The sequence below is a fragment of the Myotis myotis genome, unplaced genomic scaffold, assembly GCF_014108235.1.
Source record: "Myotis myotis isolate mMyoMyo1 unplaced genomic scaffold, mMyoMyo1.p scaffold_m19_p_3, whole genome shotgun sequence".
Taxonomy (NCBI): domain Eukaryota; kingdom Metazoa; phylum Chordata; class Mammalia; order Chiroptera; family Vespertilionidae; genus Myotis; species Myotis myotis.
Window position 1 is genome coordinate 172,891,384 of NW_023416335.1, and position 20,742 is coordinate 172,912,125.

Consider the following 20,742-nt stretch of genomic DNA (forward strand, 5'->3'; position numbering starts at 1 on the left):
GCCTGTGGATTCCTCTAAGATTTTTATGGTTTCCCGTCTTACGTTTAAGTTCTTCATCCATTTTGAGTTTATTTTTGTGTATGTGGTAAGTTGGTGGTATAGTTTTATTTTTTTGCATGTATTTGTCCAGTTTTCCCAACACCATTTATTTAAGAGACTGTCTTGATTCCATTGTATGCTCTTGCCTCCTTTGTCAAATATTAATTGAGCATAGTGGTTTGGGTCGATTTATGGGTTCTCTATTCTATTCAGTTGGTCTATATGTCTGTTCTTGTGCCAGTACCAGACAGTTTTGAGAACTGTGGCTTTGTAATACAGCTTGATATCTGGTATTGAGATCCCTCCTACTTTGTTCTTTCTCAGGATTGCTGCATCTATTTGGGGTCTTTTATTATTCCAGATGATTTTTTGGAGAGTTCATTCTAGATCTGTGAAATATGCCATTGGTATTTTAATGGGAAGTGCATTGAATCTATAGATTGCTTTGGGTAGTATGGACATTTTAATGATGTTGATTCTACCAATGCATAAACACGATATGTTCTTCCATCTGTTTATGTCTTCCTCTATCTCTTTTTTCAGTACCCTATAGTTTTCCTAGTATAGGTCTTTTACATCCTTAGTTAAGTTTATTCCTAGGTATCTTAATTTTTTGGTGCAATGGTAAATGGGATTTTTTTTTTTAATCTCTCTTTTTGTAAATTCACTATTGGTGTTTAAGAATGCCATAGATTTCTGGGCATTAATTTTGTATCCTGCTACATTGCTGAATTCATTTATTAAGTCTAATAATTTTTTGATGAAGTCTTTAGGGTTTTCTATGTACAGTATCATGTCATCTGTGAATAATGACAATTTTACGGTTTCTTTTCCAATTTGGATACCTTTTATTTCTTCTTCTTGTCTAATTGCTATGGCTAGCACTTCTAGTGCTATGTCGAGCAGGAGTGATGCAAGTAGGCATCCCTGTCTTGTTCCTGTTCTTAGGGGAAATGATTTTAGTTTTTGACCATTGAGTATGCTGTTGGCTGTGGGTTTGTCATATATGGCTTTTATTATGTTTAGATGTGATCCCTCTATTCCCACTTTGCTGAGGGTTTTTATCAAGAAAGGGTGTTGGATTTTGTCAAATGCTTTTTCTGTATCAATTTATGTGATTTTTTATCTCTCAATTTGTTTATGTGATGCATCATGTTTATTGATTTGCGGATATTGTACCATCCTTGCATCCCTGGGATAAATCCTACTTGGTCGTGGTGTATCATCTTTCTGATATAATGCTGGATCCAATTTGCTAGAATTGTGTTGAGGATTTTGGCATCTATGTTCATGAGGGACATTGGTCTGTAATTCTCCTTCTTTTTGTTGTCTTTATCTAGTTTTGGTATTAGGGTAATGCTGGTTTCATAAAATGAGGTTGGGAGTGTTCCTTCCTCTTGAATTCTTATAATTGAGTTTAAGATTATTAATTTATGCCAAAGAAAAAGGTCTTGGATAATGAGTTACATGACAAAACTATATTTCTTTCCCTTAGAAAAAAAGGTTCATGGATTCTCTGGTAATCCCGGTGTTTAACATTCAAGAGGAATTGTATAAGAATGTAAATCTTCAATTTCTGGTTTGTGTTCATACACTAGTACATGCATTTCCACTTGGTATCTTCTATGCAGGTTAAATATGTATAGTCCTAAACTGAGGTTCTTTTTCTTGAATTTATCTCAATAATATGTCTGCACTACTCAGTTTATCTAATCCTCTAGTCTGATCTCTGGCGACTGTCCTCTCTATCACCACTACTAAGATTTAATTCTAATGTAACAACTGAATTAAAGATGTGTGCTGGTCCAGGTGACCTTTTAACTTCATCATTTTTACTTTAGTTGAAAAATGAATATGACACCGGGTGGTTGTTCTGGGCCTTCACAATATGTTAAACATTTCTGAACATTTTTCTCAAAACAAGAGTTCATCTGCTTTGTGCCATAAATAGATGAATGTTCTTCCCAGTACTGCTCCTCTGAAACAGTCTAACAATTAGTTCATTTAAAAATCAGGAATATTTCTATTCCATCATTTTCTACACGATTTGTTCCTAAATTGGAAAAGTACATATTTATCCAATTAGCTCAAGCACAAAACAAAGGAAAATTTTCAAAGTCTTGATTGCGAATTGTTTTTTAATTTTGCTTAAAGTTTTACAAGAAACAGTGTTTTGTGTTCTCAAAAATAACAGTGTATATATTTTTTTTTCCAAATGACTGAAAACTTTCACTCTTGGTGACCAAAAGAACATTTCTCTAACAATTGTTTGAATTGTGAGATGATGAAACTTACTACTGTACAATTATGTTAAAGTGCTTGATGTCCACATATTCGGATAAGGTCATTGTGCCAGAGATTATTATAATCAGGTTTGCAGGTACCTCTGACAATCCAGTATTATTGATATTCAGAAAAAGACTTCTGAGGATATAAGTTACAATTCTTTCAAATGTAGCTGTTTTTAGATGTGTGCCATCATAAATGTTATTAATACTTGTCTTTCTGCAAAATTCTAACCCCCCTCGGAACTGCATAGCATTGTATGTAACTACATTTTTCTAGCAATTAGAAAAGTTTTATTTAGTAATATAAGGCATTAGCTAAGACAAATTTTATTTCAAGTCATAAGGATTAATCACTTGGTGGGTAGCTAATATAATTCCAGCCTCTGGGAAGGAACCAACATATTTCCCATGAGCTGAACTAATCATAATATATCGGAGGAACAGGAGCAGTGCTTAAAAGGTTTATGTTTCTGATTTTAAAAGTAAATCATACTCACTGTAAGACATTAGGAAAACCCAGAAATACATAATAAAAAATAATTCGAAGGTAATATCTACATTCTAGTATACCTTCTCTTTTTATCTGTATACATATAAACTTATATTTTTATAAAAATTGATATACTATACATTGATTTTTTTTCTCTGAACAATAGGTTGCATATTTCCTTTAGTTAAACATTTGTTCAATTTTGTACAGGTGTAAATCAAATATGTGTACGTTCTGTGTCTTCATGGAGCTCAATTGTCTAGTGAGGGAAATATAAAACAAGCAAACAAATAAAACTATAATTCCAAAGTATAAGTTTTATGGAAGAAAAAAACCAGGTTCCATAAGGAGAATAAGTTTAGAGGAAGGGACCAACTTTAAAGTGGGTGTCATATAGAGCCAGAATGCTGACATTTAAACAGAGGCTTAAAGGATGAAAAGAAAGTCCGCAATGCAAGAGTGGGGTTAAGAGAATCCTAGGAAGAAGACAGAGCAGGTGCAAAGGCCATAAGATGGAAAGGATTTGGTGTGCAAGGGGACCTAAAGGAAGACCAGCCGGCTGGGCAAAGCGAAAAGAGGGGATACTGGCCCATGATGAAGGTCAAGAGGTAGATGGGCCCAGGCCCTGTAGACAAAAGAAAATATTTATGTCAAGTACCATGGGAAGCCAATAAAGACTTTTAGAGTGATGAAATTGCATTTCTGTGCTTTTATTTTTTAGAAGATTACTCTGGATGTTATACGGAGGATGAGTTGGAGAGAGAAAAAGAATAAAGAGAGATGTGAGTTAGGAGGCCCTTGAAGTGATCATGAGAAAGATGAAAGCTTGAATTAATCTAATGACAGGAGCTATGGAGAGAAGTAAAGAGCTCGAAGATGTGTTTTAGAGTTGGAATTGACAATTTCTGAGATTGTGATGAAGAGGAGTTGAGGAGGATGACTCCCATTTATCTGTGGAATCAAGTAGATAGTGGTGTCATTTATTGACAAAGGGTAGATTTGGTAAGCACCAGCATTGGAGTGGTGGTTGTGGTTTACAATAAACGTTTAAGTTTAGATGATAATTCTGAAGGGCCTGTAAGACAGCTGAATGTGTAAGTTAAGCAGACAGTTGTATGCATAAGTCTACTATACTCAGGTTGAGTCTGGGCTAGTGATACACATTTGGAAGTTATCATGTAGATGGGATTTAAAGTCAATGGAGCAGATAAAATAACCTAATTGAAGAGAGAAGAAAGAGAGATGAAGAGGTCCAAGAACTGTGCTTTGACAAGGAGAGATTGCACTGAGAATCTAAGAGGGGGAAAACAGGGTAGTGTGCTGTCAAAAAGCCAGAAAAGCTGGCTTCAGAAAGGAAGGAGTGGACAGCTGTGTCAAATGCTGCTGAGCCGTCTAGTGGGAGGAGGCCCCAAAAGTGACCACTGGATTTAGCAATATGAAGGTTATTGGTGATATCATCAAAAGCAATTTCAGAGCTATGTGTTAGAGGCTTATAGTAATAGATGTTAATAATTTATAGGAGATTAGCTAAAATTTTAATGGCTACATATTAATCTTCACTTGAGATAGTAGAATATGCTCAGTCACCCATATTGCTGACAAGCCAATGTTCCCTAAGAAACAGGCGGGTGGATGTTTTAATGGTTCAGTGGCCCTTGGGAATCGCTGGCTTGCAATTCAATGGGGTTTACCCTTTGGAATTGTACGTTATCTTCTTACCACTGAGTGCGGGTGCGGGTTGAAATCCACAAGAAGGATTTGGGCGCTGGGGAATATGAATACTGGCTGAGTGTCTCTTTGAGACTATTGTGTATTTGCCCATTTGATGCTCTGGCCTGGAATCCATTTTGCCCTCAGTCGGTAGGAAGGCTGGGAGGGCTCAGGCTGTCTCTGGTTCAGATTTGCACTCCTTGACCTCTGCACTGCCTGCCTGGGGTTATTAGGTACCCGTTCTTGTTCCCATTCCCTGAAAGTGGGGACCATGGATAAGCTCATTGTGGAGGCTTTTCAGGTAGCATGCTCTATGCTGAAATAGAGGAGAGACCTAGAGAGAATGTAGATTTAGTAGCCACAGTGACTTAGGTCGGGACCCTCTGCTTGAATTCTGTAATCTTTAAAGTGGGACAAACATTACTCACTATTCAGGGTTATGATAAAAATTTAAAGTAATGTGTGAAAAGTGCTTAGAACCAAGTAAGTACTCAGTAGTGGCTGTCATCATTATTATTGTTCAAAGTAAATGCTCAGTATTTTGGAAATGTTGAATTAGTTACCTTGGTTATGGTTTATCTATATGATATTTGTCCATGATTTAAAACATTGCCCAGTGCATAAGCCTCTGCAAACTAGTTCTTATTTGGATAATTAGCAATAGCCATAGTAAGTCCTTTGTCATTGGTATTTTGTACCATCGTTTCATTATCAAAATTTATGTAAGCTCATGACCTTCACTTTTTAGTGGATTAGCACAGTTCTTTTGTTCCTATTAAAAGGATAGTTTTTCCTTGAACTTGAATAAAAGTTGGTTCTCTGATAAGACAGCATGCATAATGCTGTTCAGAACCAGAGGTTCAAATTCCCTCATTAGAATTCCATGACAACAGGAGGGTAAGAATGTGAGCCTAATACAAAAAAGAGATAAAAAGTGTCTGCTTGATCTTAGGAGGCAGTGCTGGTGGCCTTCCTTCACATTGAAAGGAAAGGAGGGAAGTCTAGATGTGGAGTTTTGTTTCTTGGCTTCACATCCCCTAAGTTGGGGAAACTTATTTTTTCTGAGTAAAAATGCAATGTACTAGCTTAAAATGTGTAAAGAATCATAGATTCCGTGTTGGCTGTCTAGGTACCATAAGAATGAAAACAAAACAAAAACCAAGTGATTAAAGTGTATAATAGAGTATAAAAAACTTCTGCCCAAAACATGGCTAATCACTGTATTGTGTAGAGCAGCGGTTGCCAGCCGGTGGTCCGCGGACCACTAGTGCTCTCTGGGCCAGTGCCTACATATCCTGGCTATACCCTCACCTCCTCTCTCACACCTACATCCCGTTGGCTCTACCTCCAGGTATAAGAATCCAATCACTTCTCTCCCCCCACTCCTGCTCATCAGCCGGGGCTGAGCCGTTGTCACCTCTGTGAGGTCCGAAGGTTGGCGACCACTAGTGCAGAGGACTGCTTGATTATGAATACTTTGACTCCTCCAAGTGTAAGAATATGTGTTGCTTAGATGAGTTATGCACTAGGTTAGGCAAAATATATGTGATGAATTTAAATTAAGATAGAAATAACTTTTTTTGATTAGAAAGGGATTTGGCGTTCAGATGGGGAGCAAAGGGGAAGCCTTTTATATGAATTTTCAGAAGCTGCTTTTCTAGTAATTTGAATGAACTCAGTGCTCCTGTTCTGATTCCCATAAATAAGAGGGAATGATTTGATCTCTAAAACCTTTCTGAAGGGCTTTATTTTATCAAATCACTTGGATATTTGTTGTTTATATTTTCAAGGAACTATGTTAATACTAAGTTGATACTATAAAAGTAACGCAAGGCTTGATTTAACCTCTCTCTCCCTCAACAGTTTGGAAGGACTGAAGTAATTGATAATACACTCAACCCGGATTTTGTAAGAAAATTTATTCTGGACTACTTTTTTGAAGAAAGAGAGAATCTTCGTTTTGACTTGTAAGTTCTACTAAAACTTGCATTTAAAAGAATTAATATTTAAAGGCAATTTTAATAACTTAAGGCTGGGTCCTATGGTTGCACTGAATACTAGATTATATTGTCAGGAAACTAGATTAATTTTATTTAGCATGTGAGCTGAGCATTGCCATAGTACTGCTGTGCATTTTACAGGTTTTTGGTTGTATGTCTGTTGAAATAGTAAGTGAACAATTTAACCATGCAGAAATGCTGAGCAGTATATATGGACATTCTTTCAAACTGTCCTATGCCTTAATCTTGCAAGTTCTGCCTGTACTCCACAGTGATCTCGTCTACCCATGGGGGATGTCTCTCAGATCTTTAAGTTTCTTTCAGCTGCCTCTTTATATAGTACATGCATCCCTGCCTAACTATGGTTTCTTTTTATCACATCATGGCCTTATATTTCCAAGGCCCGGGATGCTTGATAATTTTGGTATTTTCAATATTCCTGTGATTTTTGATACTGTATCAGCCATATTAAAATACTATTGTTAACATCAACTCCCTATTCACAGAGAATCTGGAGTCAGTCTGCTTGTAAGATAGTATCATTGAGTTTTTGTTCCACAGAGATAAACTGTGGTGATTGTTGAACTTCCTGGATTTTGTTAAAAGGAAATGTATTGAGAAGGAAAAGTATGTCATATTATAATATGTGCTTAAAATATTGAAATAATTAAAGAGAGTTTATGAACATCATGTGTATTTAAAGAGACCAACCTTATTTTGAATAGCTGAAAACAATGAAGTATACTTAGTGGAATGTCATGATTTCCTGACCATGTTTATCATGGAGATTGCATATAGTGTTGTTATTTAAGAACATATAAATCAGGTCGAATGCAGTTTGATTTTCCCATTGTTCAGGGCCTTCAGAGTAATTTTTAAAATCCATTTTCCTTTTTTCTTACATCAGCATGGTACCCCCTTAATTTTCTCCTCTATTTTAGACTTAACTTTATCCAAAAAACAGCCACTATTTCATAAGTCTTTGTTTCTCTCTTTATTTCCCTTTCTCTCTTTCTTCTTTCTCATTCATCTGTATTGTTTTCTCTCATTTAGAAGTTAAACATATTTATTATAAACTTTAAATAATATAGGCATTGAAAAAGTGAAAGTTTCTTGTTACACCAATACCAAAAAAAATTGTTTTAAGTTTTACAATAACTGTCCCAAATCTGTCAATTCCAGTTTTCCCTATTGGTTAATGGCTCCTTTATTTAATATTCTAAATTCATGACTTTTGAGTGACTTTATTAGAACCATCTTACTTTTTTTAAAAAAATATATATTTTATTGATTTTTTACAGAGAGGAAGGGAGAGGGATAGAGAGTTAGAAACATCGATGAGTGAGAAACATTAATCAGCTGCCTCCTGCACTACCCTTACTGGGGATGTGCCCGCAGCCAAGGTACATACCCTTGACCGGAATGGAACCTGGGACCCTTGAGCCAAATTGGTTAGGGCAAGAACCATCTTACTTTGAATCGTTAAGCACTCTTTACTTTAAAACTTTCATCTCAAACTTAATTCACAACCTCTCTTCTCCATTGGAGCTACCCTCTCAGCTACTTGTAGGAGAAAAGGGAGGTGGACGAGCAGAAAGGTAGGGGAGTGGGAGGCAAAGATGTGGCTCTCCTACCTCTTGAAAAATCTCCAGGGGTGGGCAAACTTTTTGACTCGAGGGCCACAATGGGTTCTTAAACTGGACCTGGAGGGCCGGAACAAAAGCATGGATGGAGTGTTTGTGTGAACTAATATAAATTCAAAGTAAACATCATTACATAAAAGGGTACGGTCTTTTTTTTTTTTTTTTTTAGTTTTATTCATTTCAAACAGTAGAGGGTACCAACCTCCAGGGACCTGTGTTAAGCACTTGTCTTCCTCATCATGGAGGAGGAACTAAATAGACCATTGTTCCTTGTTCCTCAGCTCTCAGCAGGCATTTCCTGGGGCTGAACTGACATTCTCTTCCCCTGGCAGCTGCAGGGTAGACCTGCAGGCAGGTTCAATCTCTAACTGTCCAGGGAACCAGATGCTGTCCTCCCCTTCTGAGGAGCAGCCCAGGTTTTGGAGCTTCCCTTCCCTTGGCTTTGGGCAGTGAATGAAGCGCCTCCTGCCCTCCCTTTATGGGAATAGGCTGTCACTTTATGAGCAAGCTTCCTGGAGAAGGGTCTGACTCATCCAGTGGCAGCTCCAAGCTAAGCATGATACTTGGCTTCTTTTGTTTTCAGCTTTGGACCTTAGTAGGAATTTTAGAATACAGGAATCATTCCAGTCAACATCTGCCACAGTGTAATAGAAAACAGCCCTTAGGATCCATCCAAAGCAGTTACTGCCAATCAGGTACTCTGATAATAGGATTTCGGTAGCTAGATGAAGTTGCTTACAAAATTCCCCTTAGTAAATTTAGGCACAGCGGGGTGCACAGTCCTCAGGGTAAACTACGGAGCTTCCTGCTTTGCAATGTATCCTCTCTTAAGCAGAGTATGGCATTCATAACCCCCCACCACCACCACGACCACACACACACTCTGTAACCATTAGGATGTAGTGTTTATGTTCTGACTTGTGAGGGTGAGAACCACAGTTAGTCTTGATATTTTTAGAAATGTTAGAAAGAAAATTCCATTGATGGAAAAATCACTGTCATTTGGAATGCATTATAATTCAACATATCTGAAGCCTTTAGAGATATGCTGTCAATTACCCATTTTGAGAAAATAGCATTTAAAAAGCTTTGCTGAAGACTATGGGAGAGGGTTGTATTTGAAGGTAAATCTTTGTCATGAAAACCTAAACGCCTTTCTTTTTGCTTCCTGTAGCAGATCACACCATGTAGTGTCTCCCCAGTCCACACTAAAGCCTTTATAGAAACCAGTTTCAAGGACTGAGTCTTGGGAAGGAGCCAGTGTAGCTATGTTTCACCTTTGATGTTACTACAGTTGCTAATTTCAGTCTTAGCCTTAAAAAAAAAAAAAAAAAGCCTTGAATAAGAACAATGTCTTGAGTAAGAAGTACTTTTTGTACTAACATCTGCTGGTCTTCAATAGATGCTGGCCATTTGCTGATGTAAAATTCTAGGTTCCAGCTGTTGCGAGTGCCCAGCGCACCCTGTTTGGGAGGACAGGGGTGTGTAATTCTTCTGAGGCTGGTATTTGCATCACGTCATTGTAAAGCCAATCTGTGGTAAACGGTCTCGACGAGGGGTTAAGTGCACCTCTGTCCTGCATCAGTGCACTCGGTGAACTCCCATTCTTGGCCTTTCATTGATTGAGATGCTTTGTTTCTTTGTGAGAACATTCTTGCTTTGTGTGAGGGAAGACTTTAATTAACCTTAAAAAAAGGCAGTTAATTTTTTGTAGGAAGTTATGCATAAGGGATGTGCAAGGAATATGGTTTGGGAGGAAGACTGGAACGAGTACAAATATTTTCCTATTCAAGAATTTGGCAAATTCTGGTTGTTTTGACTATCAGTGATTTTACCATTTCTACAAATTCTTTAAGAAGAGGGGCCAAAGTGGTAGTGAATGATGTCTTCCCGGTATCTCTTCAAGAAATCATTTATTTCAGTACAACTAGTCTAAACAGGACATATAGTAATCCTGTAGAAAAACATTTTTCTTATTATAACATACATGTTTTCTCCAAGTTCTGTGATTGGGGAAAAATAATGTCTCCTTACTTTAGCCAACTTTCCAAGTTAACAACAGCTTTTAAGATATTAAATAAGAATTAAAATGCATGCAAATGACAGCCTGTGCCCTACCTGGTTTGGCTCAGTAGATAGAGCATTGGACTGTGGAGTGAAGGGTCCTGGGTTCGACTCCTGTCAAGGGCACATGCCTGGGTTGCGGGCTTGATCCCCAGTAGTGGGTGTGCAGGAGGCAGCCAGTCAATGATTCTCTCTGATCTTGATGTTTCTATCTCTCTCTCCCTGTCCAAATCTTTAAAAATAGATTTAAAAAAATAAAACAAAAACAAACAAAACCCCCAAAAAACAAATGGCACCCTGTTATCAGCCTCTCTGCTTCTTTTTTAATGATCCAGAGAAGAGGAATTGCAGTTTTGGGGGAATTTTGAATAGTATTAGAACACTATTTGCTTTGCAGGAAAGAGAAGTTTTAAACTTGTATTTTCAAGCAGCAAAATTGATGACTGAAATATTAGGACTCCTACTTAGGTTGTAGAAGTAAAAATTTCTCTCCCCACTGATATAATTTTGAATGCTTTCTATATTATTTATGTTTTTTAAAAAACGCTGATATTTTTCTCTAGTTGTGTGTTATGGAAATAATTTGAGTTTCCCATTTTAATCTTTTAGGTACGATGTTGATTCAAAGAGCCCCAACTTGTCCAAACATGTAAGTTCATATTTTATGTTTTTTTATGATGATTTAATAACATAAACCATAATATCATGATTTTTGATGGATATTGATTTATTAACATTAAACTTACATGCCTATAACCTTCCTGTAAGAATTGTCATAGAAAATAAATGACAATTTTAAAGAACCCTAGAATAACATTTAGAAGAGCTTTTTACAGAAAGATACCTCAGTATGTGAAATGGATTAGTCTCATCTACTTTTTATTTTTTAAAGAAATGATGTCAGTTTCCTGTAATGTTTGAAGCTGGATGAGGTTTAGAGTGATGAAATAGCGAGTCTGTGTCTTTTTGGGAGGCTTCACTTCTGAGAGAATGGGCAGTACGTACTTGGGTGCAGGCAGAGTGACTACTATCCCGCCGTCCTTGTAGCTCATTTGTTCATCAGTATTTTCTAAGTACGTCCTCGTGCTGTCTCCCAGCCCAGCTTCTGAGGGGACAATATGAGCAACACAGACATAGAGTCTGTCCTCAAGCCACTTACAGTCTCTTTTTCCTGATCTTTCCATTCCTCTATTGTTAAGAGCTGCTCTGCTCACCTGGGGAATTTACAGGTTTAGGGCATCAGAGGGAGGCAGATAAAGAGGCAGAGATAGGAAGGGAGGGATGAGAGTGGGGCTCTCTGGCTAGTCATTGGTGGCCCAGATCAGCTTGTTTGTTGACCTGTGGGATTGGAATTAGGCCAGACCTAGCAGAAAGGGCTGAAGGGGGTTGAAAAGAGCATCCTGAAAGGGACTTAACTGGGTGTCACATGAAATCTGAGTAGAGAGAGAGAATTGGCAGCTGCACCAGGGCTGAGAGGCCAGCAGGACCACTGTCCAGGCCTGGAGGCTCAGGAGGGTCAGATTGTCCACCCTCCATGGTTGTAGGCTATTAGCTAGGCTCGAATATATATGAGATATGATTACATTTGTTATCTGATATATCTGATTTCCAGTGCAGTTTGGAGAGGAGGAATGTTTTCTTTAGAGAATTGAGGTGACATAAGGGGTGAGCCCAAGCTCAGAGACTGATTTGGGGAAATTGGGAGCCTGGGTATGGTGGTAAAAATAATAATTTACTGATCCTTTCTTTCATGGAAGGAATATTTATTTTTGTTATGAAGCATAGAATAGAAGCATTTGAAGAAAAATTCAAAGAACCGTCTGTTTTAGTTACTTTTCCACAGATTGAAGAAAAGTACTGTAATAAGCTCATCCTTTTCCATAAGTAAAATTCAGTGCATTTGCCATGTCACCTTCCTTCTCCTCATGATAAGATTGATAGCATTGTAGCTGGACATTTAAATTATCCATAGCTTTGTATGGAAAGTTTTCTAAATTTCATTGGAAGGATCAGAAAAGGAGCCATGTTTTTTAGGCAAAATTACTTAGTTGCTAGGAAAGAAAATGCATTCACTTATCTCACATGCAGGTGGTTTATTAAAGGGATTTAGGAGCATTTCGTGTGATGTGTAACTTGCCTTTATGGGAATAAACTGCAGTAGAAACAGGCATAGTGGATTGGGACTGAGGCAGCTATTCATTCTCTCTCTCTCTCTCTCTCTCTCTCTCTCTCTCTCTCTCTCTCTCTCTCTCTCTCTCTCTCTCTCCCGTCTTTTTTTGATCCCTTTCAGGCCACATATTCTTTGCACTGACTCCTCTCTGAGCTTCTGTTTCTCTCTGAAGATCACAGTTCTCTGTTTATTATTGTGTATATAGGGAAAATGACCTCCTTAACCCTGAGTGGACCTACTCTCCCTGATGTGGTTTCTGCATTTCTTGTTCAAACTAATCTTCAGAGGGAATGATAGCTGGGCAGTGAAGGACACTCCCACGGGGATGGATATTTTGAGGGTGAGTGTGAAGGTGGTAACATGTGGTCCTAACCTGCTTAGTTGCCTTGAGTTCAGGGCAGGGAGTAGTAGTGGGATAGGAAGGTACCTCATATCTGATTAAGTCTATCTTTCTTCAATAGTCAGTAATGTCTAAATATTATTATGCAAGAGATGTCTCTTTTTGAGTAGTCTCATTCTTTTATTTTTTTAAATTTATTTTTCAATTGCAATTGACATATAATAGTATATTAGTTTCAGGTGTGCAACATAGTGATTAGACATTTATATTAATTTATATTAATATAAATTACAGAGTGATCACCTTATGAAGTGATCACCCCAATAAATCTAGGATCCATCTGATACCATACAGAATTATTTCAGTCTTATTAACTATATTCCCTACGTTGTACATTACATCCCTGTGACTTTTTTTTTCTGTGACTATTTTTACAATTGGCAATTTGTACTTCTTTTTTGTTGTTGTTGTTATCTTCACCCAAGGATATTTTTCCATTGACTTTTAGAGAGTGTGGAAGAGAGAGGGAAAGACAGAGAGAAACATCGATGTGAGAGAAATACATCGATTGGTTGCTTCCTGCATGAGCCCCTACCAGGGCCAGGGCCTGAGAGCAGCCTGCAATCAAGGGACTTGCCCTTGAGTGGAATCGAACCCGACACCCTTTGGTCCACAGGCCGATGCTCTATCCACTGAGCCATACTGGCTAGGGCCAATTTGTACTTCTTAATCCCTTTCACCTTTTCCACCAGTTTTCCTACCCCCAACCCCCATATCGTGATCATCAACCTGTTCTCTGTATCTAGGAGTTTGTTTCTGTTTTGTTTGTTCATTTATGTTGTATTTTAGGTTCCACATATAAGTGATATAATAAGATATTTGTCTTTCTCTGATTCATTTCACTTATCATAATATTATATGAATCCATCTATGTTGCCACAAATGGCAAGATTATATTCTCTTTTTAGCTGAGTAATATGCCATTGTATGTAGCCACCATAACTTCTTTATCGATTCATTTATCAATGGACACTTAGGTTGCTTTCATATCTTGGCTATTGTAAATAATGCTGCAGTGAACATAGAGGTACATATATCTTTTCAAATTAGTGTTTTGAATTTCTTTAGATAAATACCCAGAAGTTGAATTGCTGGGTCATATGGTAATTCTGTTTTTAATTTTTTGAGGAACCTCCATATAGTTTTCTATAGCACCAGTTTACAATCCCATTAATAGTGCATGCGAGTTTCCTTTTCTCTACATCCTCACCAACACTTGTTTTTTATTGCTTTATTGATGATAGGCATTTTAACAAGTGTGAGGTGATATCTCATTGTGTTTTTTATTTGCAGTTCTCTAATGATTAGTGATCTTGAGTATCTTTTCAAATGTCTGATGGTCATCTGTATGTCCTCTTGGGAGAAATGTCTATCCAGGTCCTCTGCCCATTTTTTAATTTGATTATTTGGGATTTTTTTTTTTTTTGGTGTTACGTTATATGAGTTCCTTATCTATAATAATAATAAAAGCATAATACCCTAATTAGACCAGACATCCAAACAACCTTCTGGATGTCCTCCCTGACGACCTTCTGGATAAGGCCAGGGATGCAAAACCCAAGGCAAGCCCTGGCAGCTGTGAGGGCCGAGCCCCTTGTACGAATTTTGTGTATTGGGCCTCTAGTATATTTTGAATTTTAACCCATCATATGTATCATTGGGGAGTGTCTTCTACCATTTAGTAAGTTGTTTCTGTTTTGTTGATGGTGAGTTATGTCTTGTAGAAGTCATGAACGTACATATCTTTTCAAATATATATGTTTTGTAAAATAGCTTTTTTATTCCCATAAGAAAAGTTTTATGTCTTTCTCATGGTAATCATTCTTGACTGCTTTATCCACATGATATCTCCTTTACTATGTTCTCATCAGCATCCTTTACAGAACAGCCTGGGTTTCTGTCAGAACTTCTTTTTCATTTTCCAGCTACTTTACTGCATTCTGGTTTCCATTTCTGCTTAAACTATCTCAATAGGTTACATTAAAATCTAGTGGCCTCTATTCATTCTTTATTTGAAATACTCCTTTGCCTTCCATGAAAATATCTCCCTTGCTTTTCCTATCTCTCTGCTTACTCGTTATCTACCATGGTTTAGTTTCTCCTTATTCTCCTATCTTTTACTATTACTGTTTCTTATGACTTTATTTTTAATTTTTATCTCATCTTCCTTTACAAGCTCTTCTTTTGAGAACACAACCATTTCCATGACGTATCCTGATGACTCCCAAATGTCTAATCCCCCTGTAACCTCAGCAAAGTCAAGTTCCAACTGCTTGTTAAATATTTCCTGTTAGATATTTTGTAGAAGATTAAAACCTATACATATATAAAATGTATAATCTTTTCCATCCCAATTTTGTTTCTCTGCCTATATTATCTACCCAGCTTGAGAATTATCGCTAATATAGTAATACTTACTTGGTGGAATTATGCAGTGGAATTCTCAAGTGCAGTTGTTTAACATTTCCCTCCCCTTGTGTCTCAGGGTCTGTTTTCCTTAACCTTTCTCATTTAGAAAAGAAAGCTGTTAGGTTGAAATTTGGATGCATTGTCAACCCCTTATTTATTCATTTGATTGTTGGTTGTTTGTTTATTCATTTATTCATTCATAGTAGTGAGGATGGATGCTATTGACCCACACAGGTCTTTATTATGACAAACACATTTCAAATTTCTGAAATGATTCCTTAAAAAATGATACATCTAGCTCTTGAACAACCAAGAATAAAAATAAATAATCAACAACACAGGCAATATTGGCTCATTGAACACCATAACACAGTGTTCTAGGGATCTTTCAAAAGGAACTGAGAACCAAATTGAGTTTGACTGAAAACACATTAAATCCACCTCTATCAAAGTCAGGGACTCCGGGATATTATGTCTGGGCCTTTCCACCCAAGGCTGGAGTGCTGCCTTTAGAGAATCGTGGTAGTCCCACCCCAGGGGAGATTTTGGAAATCTCTGGCAGCCCTGAGTCAATTGCAGAAAGTCATCTCTTTGGAAGTCATGTATGGAGGGGTCTCTCTTTTCCACATCCAACGCGGCTAGAGAGTGGTCCGGTTCTTTGAGTAGGGGCAGCTGGGGATCGAGAAAATCAAAGAAAGAGACAGAACACAAAGATGGAAGAAAAAAGCTGGGACCGGGTGGTACCGCTGTCCTCTTCTGATGGAGAGACAGAGACCCAGCACCAAACAGTGTTTATTTTATACCCCCAATACCAGGAAGTTGCACCAAAGGTCAAGACAAAGGAGATTATTTGCATTCTTGTAATGTCAGTTCTGGGTGGGCCTGAGTCCTATTCATTCCTGATGCTTGGCTGGATTTACATAATAAAACCCACTCCTCAGCACCTGAGCAAAAGTGAAGGTCAAGCTGAGAACACTTCTGCTTTTTTGGCAAAATGCTTATCCAGGACATGATTCTGCCCTGGATTCAGCTGACAATTTATTAAAGAAATGGCCATGTGCCTTCCCAGGGGCCCTCTACAGTCATGTTTCTCATTCAGTTATCATTTTTTTTTTATGAATCTTATTCCATTTCCTTGCCTGAATGGAAACTGAGCACTAACTCTTAACATCTTCCTTCCCCTGTATTTCAGGGTCAGTCTTCCTTAACTTCTTTTTGTCTCACACACAGTATCTAGTTGTTACAGAAAAACCGGACCAGAACCAAACAACGCTCTGAGAGTTTGGAGTTACACTTTATTCACCGCGGCGGGCTCAGGGAAATGAATCCAAATCTAAGCACAGCTATAAGCAGAACTTCCCTTTTTATAGAAGAGCCAGCCTTTTGTGTGCTTGCTTGCTGCAGCCTTGAAAACTATACAGTTCTATCCAATTAAAAAATGCACCTGGCATGGCATTGGGTGTATCTAGTCTCTGGCCTACAAGGTCAGATAGCTAAGTTTATCTCCCCCACTATTCAAGCAGGCTAGAAAGCAAAGTTACTTTTTCAGAATAAGAGGCCATCCAAAGAATAGCAGAGAATTCCAAACAGTAGTTTTACAGAATAGGGGTTTTCCTTCACATCCCCCCCCCCCCCCCCCCCCCCCCCCCCCGTTCCACAAGCTTTTTAGCCTTGTGGTACAACAACCACGGGATGTTAAGGTGAACAGGGGCGTTGACCGATCTTTTACTACTTCCTGCTGAAAAAGGGCAACGTCCAAGGGGTTAACATCCCGTTTCTTTCTCTTGGAGAGGTTTGTAGGGAATTCTTCTGGCTTGTAAGACCATTTGAAGTTTAAAGGCATCTAAGTGGGATGAGATAAAGCAAATTAACAGAATTAGAAGACATGGTCCTAGGATTATGGCCATGAGTAGCATTAACAGTTGTCCTGTCAATGGAAGGAGCTATTTCCAGATCCCCCGCCCCCCCCTGCAGCCCAGGTCTCAGATAACTTCTGTTTTATTCATCTTGTTTCTTTTTTATGTAGGAAGCAGTAATTTTATGGTGCTTCTGTATTCCAGCAAGGGCAGAAGAGTTCTCCTCCTGGGACTAGCCTCGGGTTCCTGCGGCACTCATAAAAAGATAAAATAAGAATTATTAGAAAGCTAAAAAACAATGATTATCCAGAAATACCAGAGCATTTTGCCTTTAAGAGAAGATAAGAAACAAAGTGTAAGGAAGAATTCAGCAGGGTGTTCTCTGAATCCTTTGGAGCAGGTTGATTAGCCAGGTCCGTTGTCTTCTTGTGGGTGATTTGCAGCGGGTGTGTCTGGTCAGAGGTCACCTTCCAGTCAGGCTCCTTGCTGTCCTGGGCACAGAAGGAGCTGGGCTTGTGACCTGGCAGAGACAAACTATAACAAATGGTCTGGTGGAAGGGAAAGAAAACATTTCAGTTTTAACAACCTCTATTGAAATAGGATTTTTCTCCTTAAAATTCCTCTATGGTTATTAAAAAGCCAAATCAAGACTAATTTATCTACTGTATTCAATTTGGCCTGATGTTTGCATAAATAAAACAAGAATGGTAACTGACTACCTTTGCTGGAATTTCATGGTTGAATCTTAATGTGCCCCGTAGGGCCAGGAAGCCAAGCCATCCAGCTGTCATCAGGCCTGCCTGCAGTATCTGCTGAGTTAGGTGAATCCCTCACCTGTAGCAACTCCACCTGAGCCCACACTCTAGGCTTTAAGGCCCATCTCAGTAGCCCTCCTACTCGTTGCAGCCCAGAGTGAGTGGGGGTCCCGCAGGGACGCAGAGGCGCCCTTATTGCTCCCCTTCTACTCTGACCAACTGCCAGTGATGGTAGGGCATGGGCCTGACGCTCCAGCGCCAGCCATCTTCAGGGCTCCCAAGCAGGATACCAGGATTTTCCCGTGGCACTCTTATTGGCTTCAAGTCTTCAGAGTCCAGACAGGTCTCTTTAAAACATGATACTCCAGTCAAAGTTTTCCATTAATAAAACCACTATTAGGAACCAGTATTATTGAATATATGCAAAGAAATGTATTGCCATGATTTATTAAGCATTGCCAAATTTCAGAGGAATTATATAAGGAGAAAAATATACTGACCTGATATGCTCCAAGATTTCCTGATTTTCCTTGCCAGTCCCTTTTCATGGACTCTTCAGAGTAATATAACTGTCTTCAAATGGCAAGAAGAAATTTACAATATGTCTATATTCAAATAGATAGTTATAGCTCCCCCTGTAGTAGGGCTCCCCTCACTTGACTTGTTTTCTCAGAACGGACTAAAGGAGCTATATTTCCTTACAGGTTCTTATATGTCACAGGACCTCACAGGGTCTGTAATTCCTGTAACAGAGGGCTACTATTTACCCCTTTACTACTTCCTTCTGTTCCAAACAGGCCTTCCCAGTTTCCTACAGTTGAGGTTTGTACCACCCCTGACATGGGCATGGTCACACAGGCCTGCCAGATAGTATACAGGCTGCCAACTGTTAACTGTCTCATAATAGAGACCAAAACCTGATGGGTATTCTTCTTTGCCCAGTTGGGCACCTGCCCTCGTGGCAGCTAGACATCCTTTACTTTGGGGGTTCACCCCACATAGTCCCTTTCCAGGACAGTTAACATATTGCCATAACAATGGCCTTTAGTATGGGAAATTGAACACTTGCCAGTTACTCCCAAAGACTACCAAGGACTGTAGACCAACACAGGTCTACAGCAACTGCTGACAGCTACATTCAAACCTGCAAGAGAATCAAAGGTTAATACAACATATTAATACAATGAAACATAATATTGGCAGCATGGCCGCTACAGGCAGCTAAATTTTCTGCTACTACACATGAGATATGGTAGGGCTATATAAACATCTTTAGAGAGGTGACTAAAGTCTACTCTTGACCTTCCTATATAAGGCAAAATTGTCCTTGTCTCTTTGGAGCCATGTCCATGAAGATGCAGGCATTATCTAAGTTTATTATACAATTTTCTGTAGGCCACTGTCAGAGCTGTGCGTTGCAGCCAGTTCTTCTTTTTAGCTATAAACACAGTCTGTCCAATTTTCTTAAAATGTATTCTGGCACAGGAGAAGGTTGTTTGCTGCACAGAGGCAGCTAACCTCTACACAACTGGGCTCGGACATCTGCCCAGCAAACTGCAGCCTATAAGTTCAATATGCAGTCTCCAGTTCTCCTAACCTAAGGAGGTTTCGGCCAGTCTCTGAATCAGACTCCTCCTCTCTTAGAGAATTTCAAAGTCCTGATGGCTCCCAGGTCCAGGGAGGGTGCTCTTTTCTTTGCCCTTTTTTTAACCCTGTTTATTAGTTATAGGGCCCTGCTATCCTTGACTTCCCACCAGTCCCCTTTGTGGCAGAGTAACAACCAGGCCTCTTCCAAGGGAGTGCACTGGAAGGGGATATTAGCCCCTCCTCTTCCAGCAGCAACAGGTACTGAACCCTTTCAGTACATTTGCAAACAGGGAGCTTTTGCTAGCTCTATCCGCAGCTTTCCCTACTTCTCTCACTGCTGCTTCTTCTTTCAGGGCAGCGGGCAGCTCAGGCATCAGCCCCTCCTTCTTTGACCTGGCTCTCAGGGGCTGAGTCTGCCTAGCAAACAGTTCTAAACTTCTAAATCACCAGGGCAGCTGCGGATTTCAGGTCTGTTTCTCCTCCGCTTTTTTCCTGGGAGTTTAGTTGTTTTTCATGTATTAGAATTTTTTATTCTTAGAAACCTTAATCTTTTAATGATTACTAAAAGTGAACATTCAGTATTGGTGCTCACAGAAAACTTGTGACCTTGGAGTTTGTTGATAATGCACCTGCTAGCAGTCTGCAGCCAGTAACACCCCCCTTCTTTGTCTCAGCCCAAGCCCATTTCTTTCCCTCATAGACTTTCCCCCCTACTTTTGATCTCTCTGACCAATTCCGCTGTCCCCCAGTTCAGCTGTTTGTCTCTCTTTAAACAGTGGGAGTTTTGAAGAAAACTATAGACTGCTCCTATAGAGTCCTCCCTCCCGGAGGCTGGGGTCTGACCCGTGGGGAAGCATGACTCTTAGTCGGCCTGGAAAGATAACGGGTACATAGGGAGATTTTTTTGCAGACAGAGAGCCTGGAGACCATCTGAAATTCAGTTACAGATGCTTTCAGAATCAGGATAAGGGAGGGAGGGAAAGACCAGGTTATATCCCCTATGAGGATTTTAATAAATAACTGAAAACGGCAAGTCAAATAAAACACATAATCACAAAGACAAAGACAACAGACCACACGAGACACACAATCAGGGGTTAACGGGGTCTATAGACAGTTAATAATAACTTCAGCCTTAGGGTCAGGGCCAGTAAATCCGTCCTGCGGAGCTGTAAGCCCTTCCTTTCCACCAAAGAGATAAGAAGACCATAAATAATAAATTCTTTGAAATTTACTACTGTTAATTTACTAAGCAAATAGTTCACTTGAAAAGACTTCTCTTTTACTTTTTTACAAGCAATCTTGGAACCTAGTCAGCCTTTATTTTAGCC

General features: G+C 39.0%; 1 protein-coding gene across 11 annotated transcripts in view; it reads left to right on the plus strand.

Annotated features, from left to right (window-relative positions):
• The window catches only part of CPNE8 (copine 8), a 197,581-nt gene that overhangs the window by 43,310 nt on the left and 133,529 nt on the right, over positions 1–20,742 (plus strand). For 9 of the 11 annotated variants that reach the window (XR_004966369.1, XM_036301658.1, XM_036301655.1 and 6 more), the window contains 2 exons: positions 6,391–6,494; positions 10,844–10,883. Coding sequence is in view for 10 of the 11 variants with exons in the window: in XM_036301658.1 (XP_036157551.1) it covers positions 6,391–6,494; positions 10,844–10,883 (144 nt within the window). In the remaining variant the exon portion in view is untranslated. Of the gene's footprint in view, positions 1–5,973; positions 6,020–6,390; positions 6,495–10,843; positions 10,884–20,742 lie in introns of those variants that run through there. The other 2 variants (XM_036301656.1, XM_036301663.1) reach the window with 2 other exon arrangements.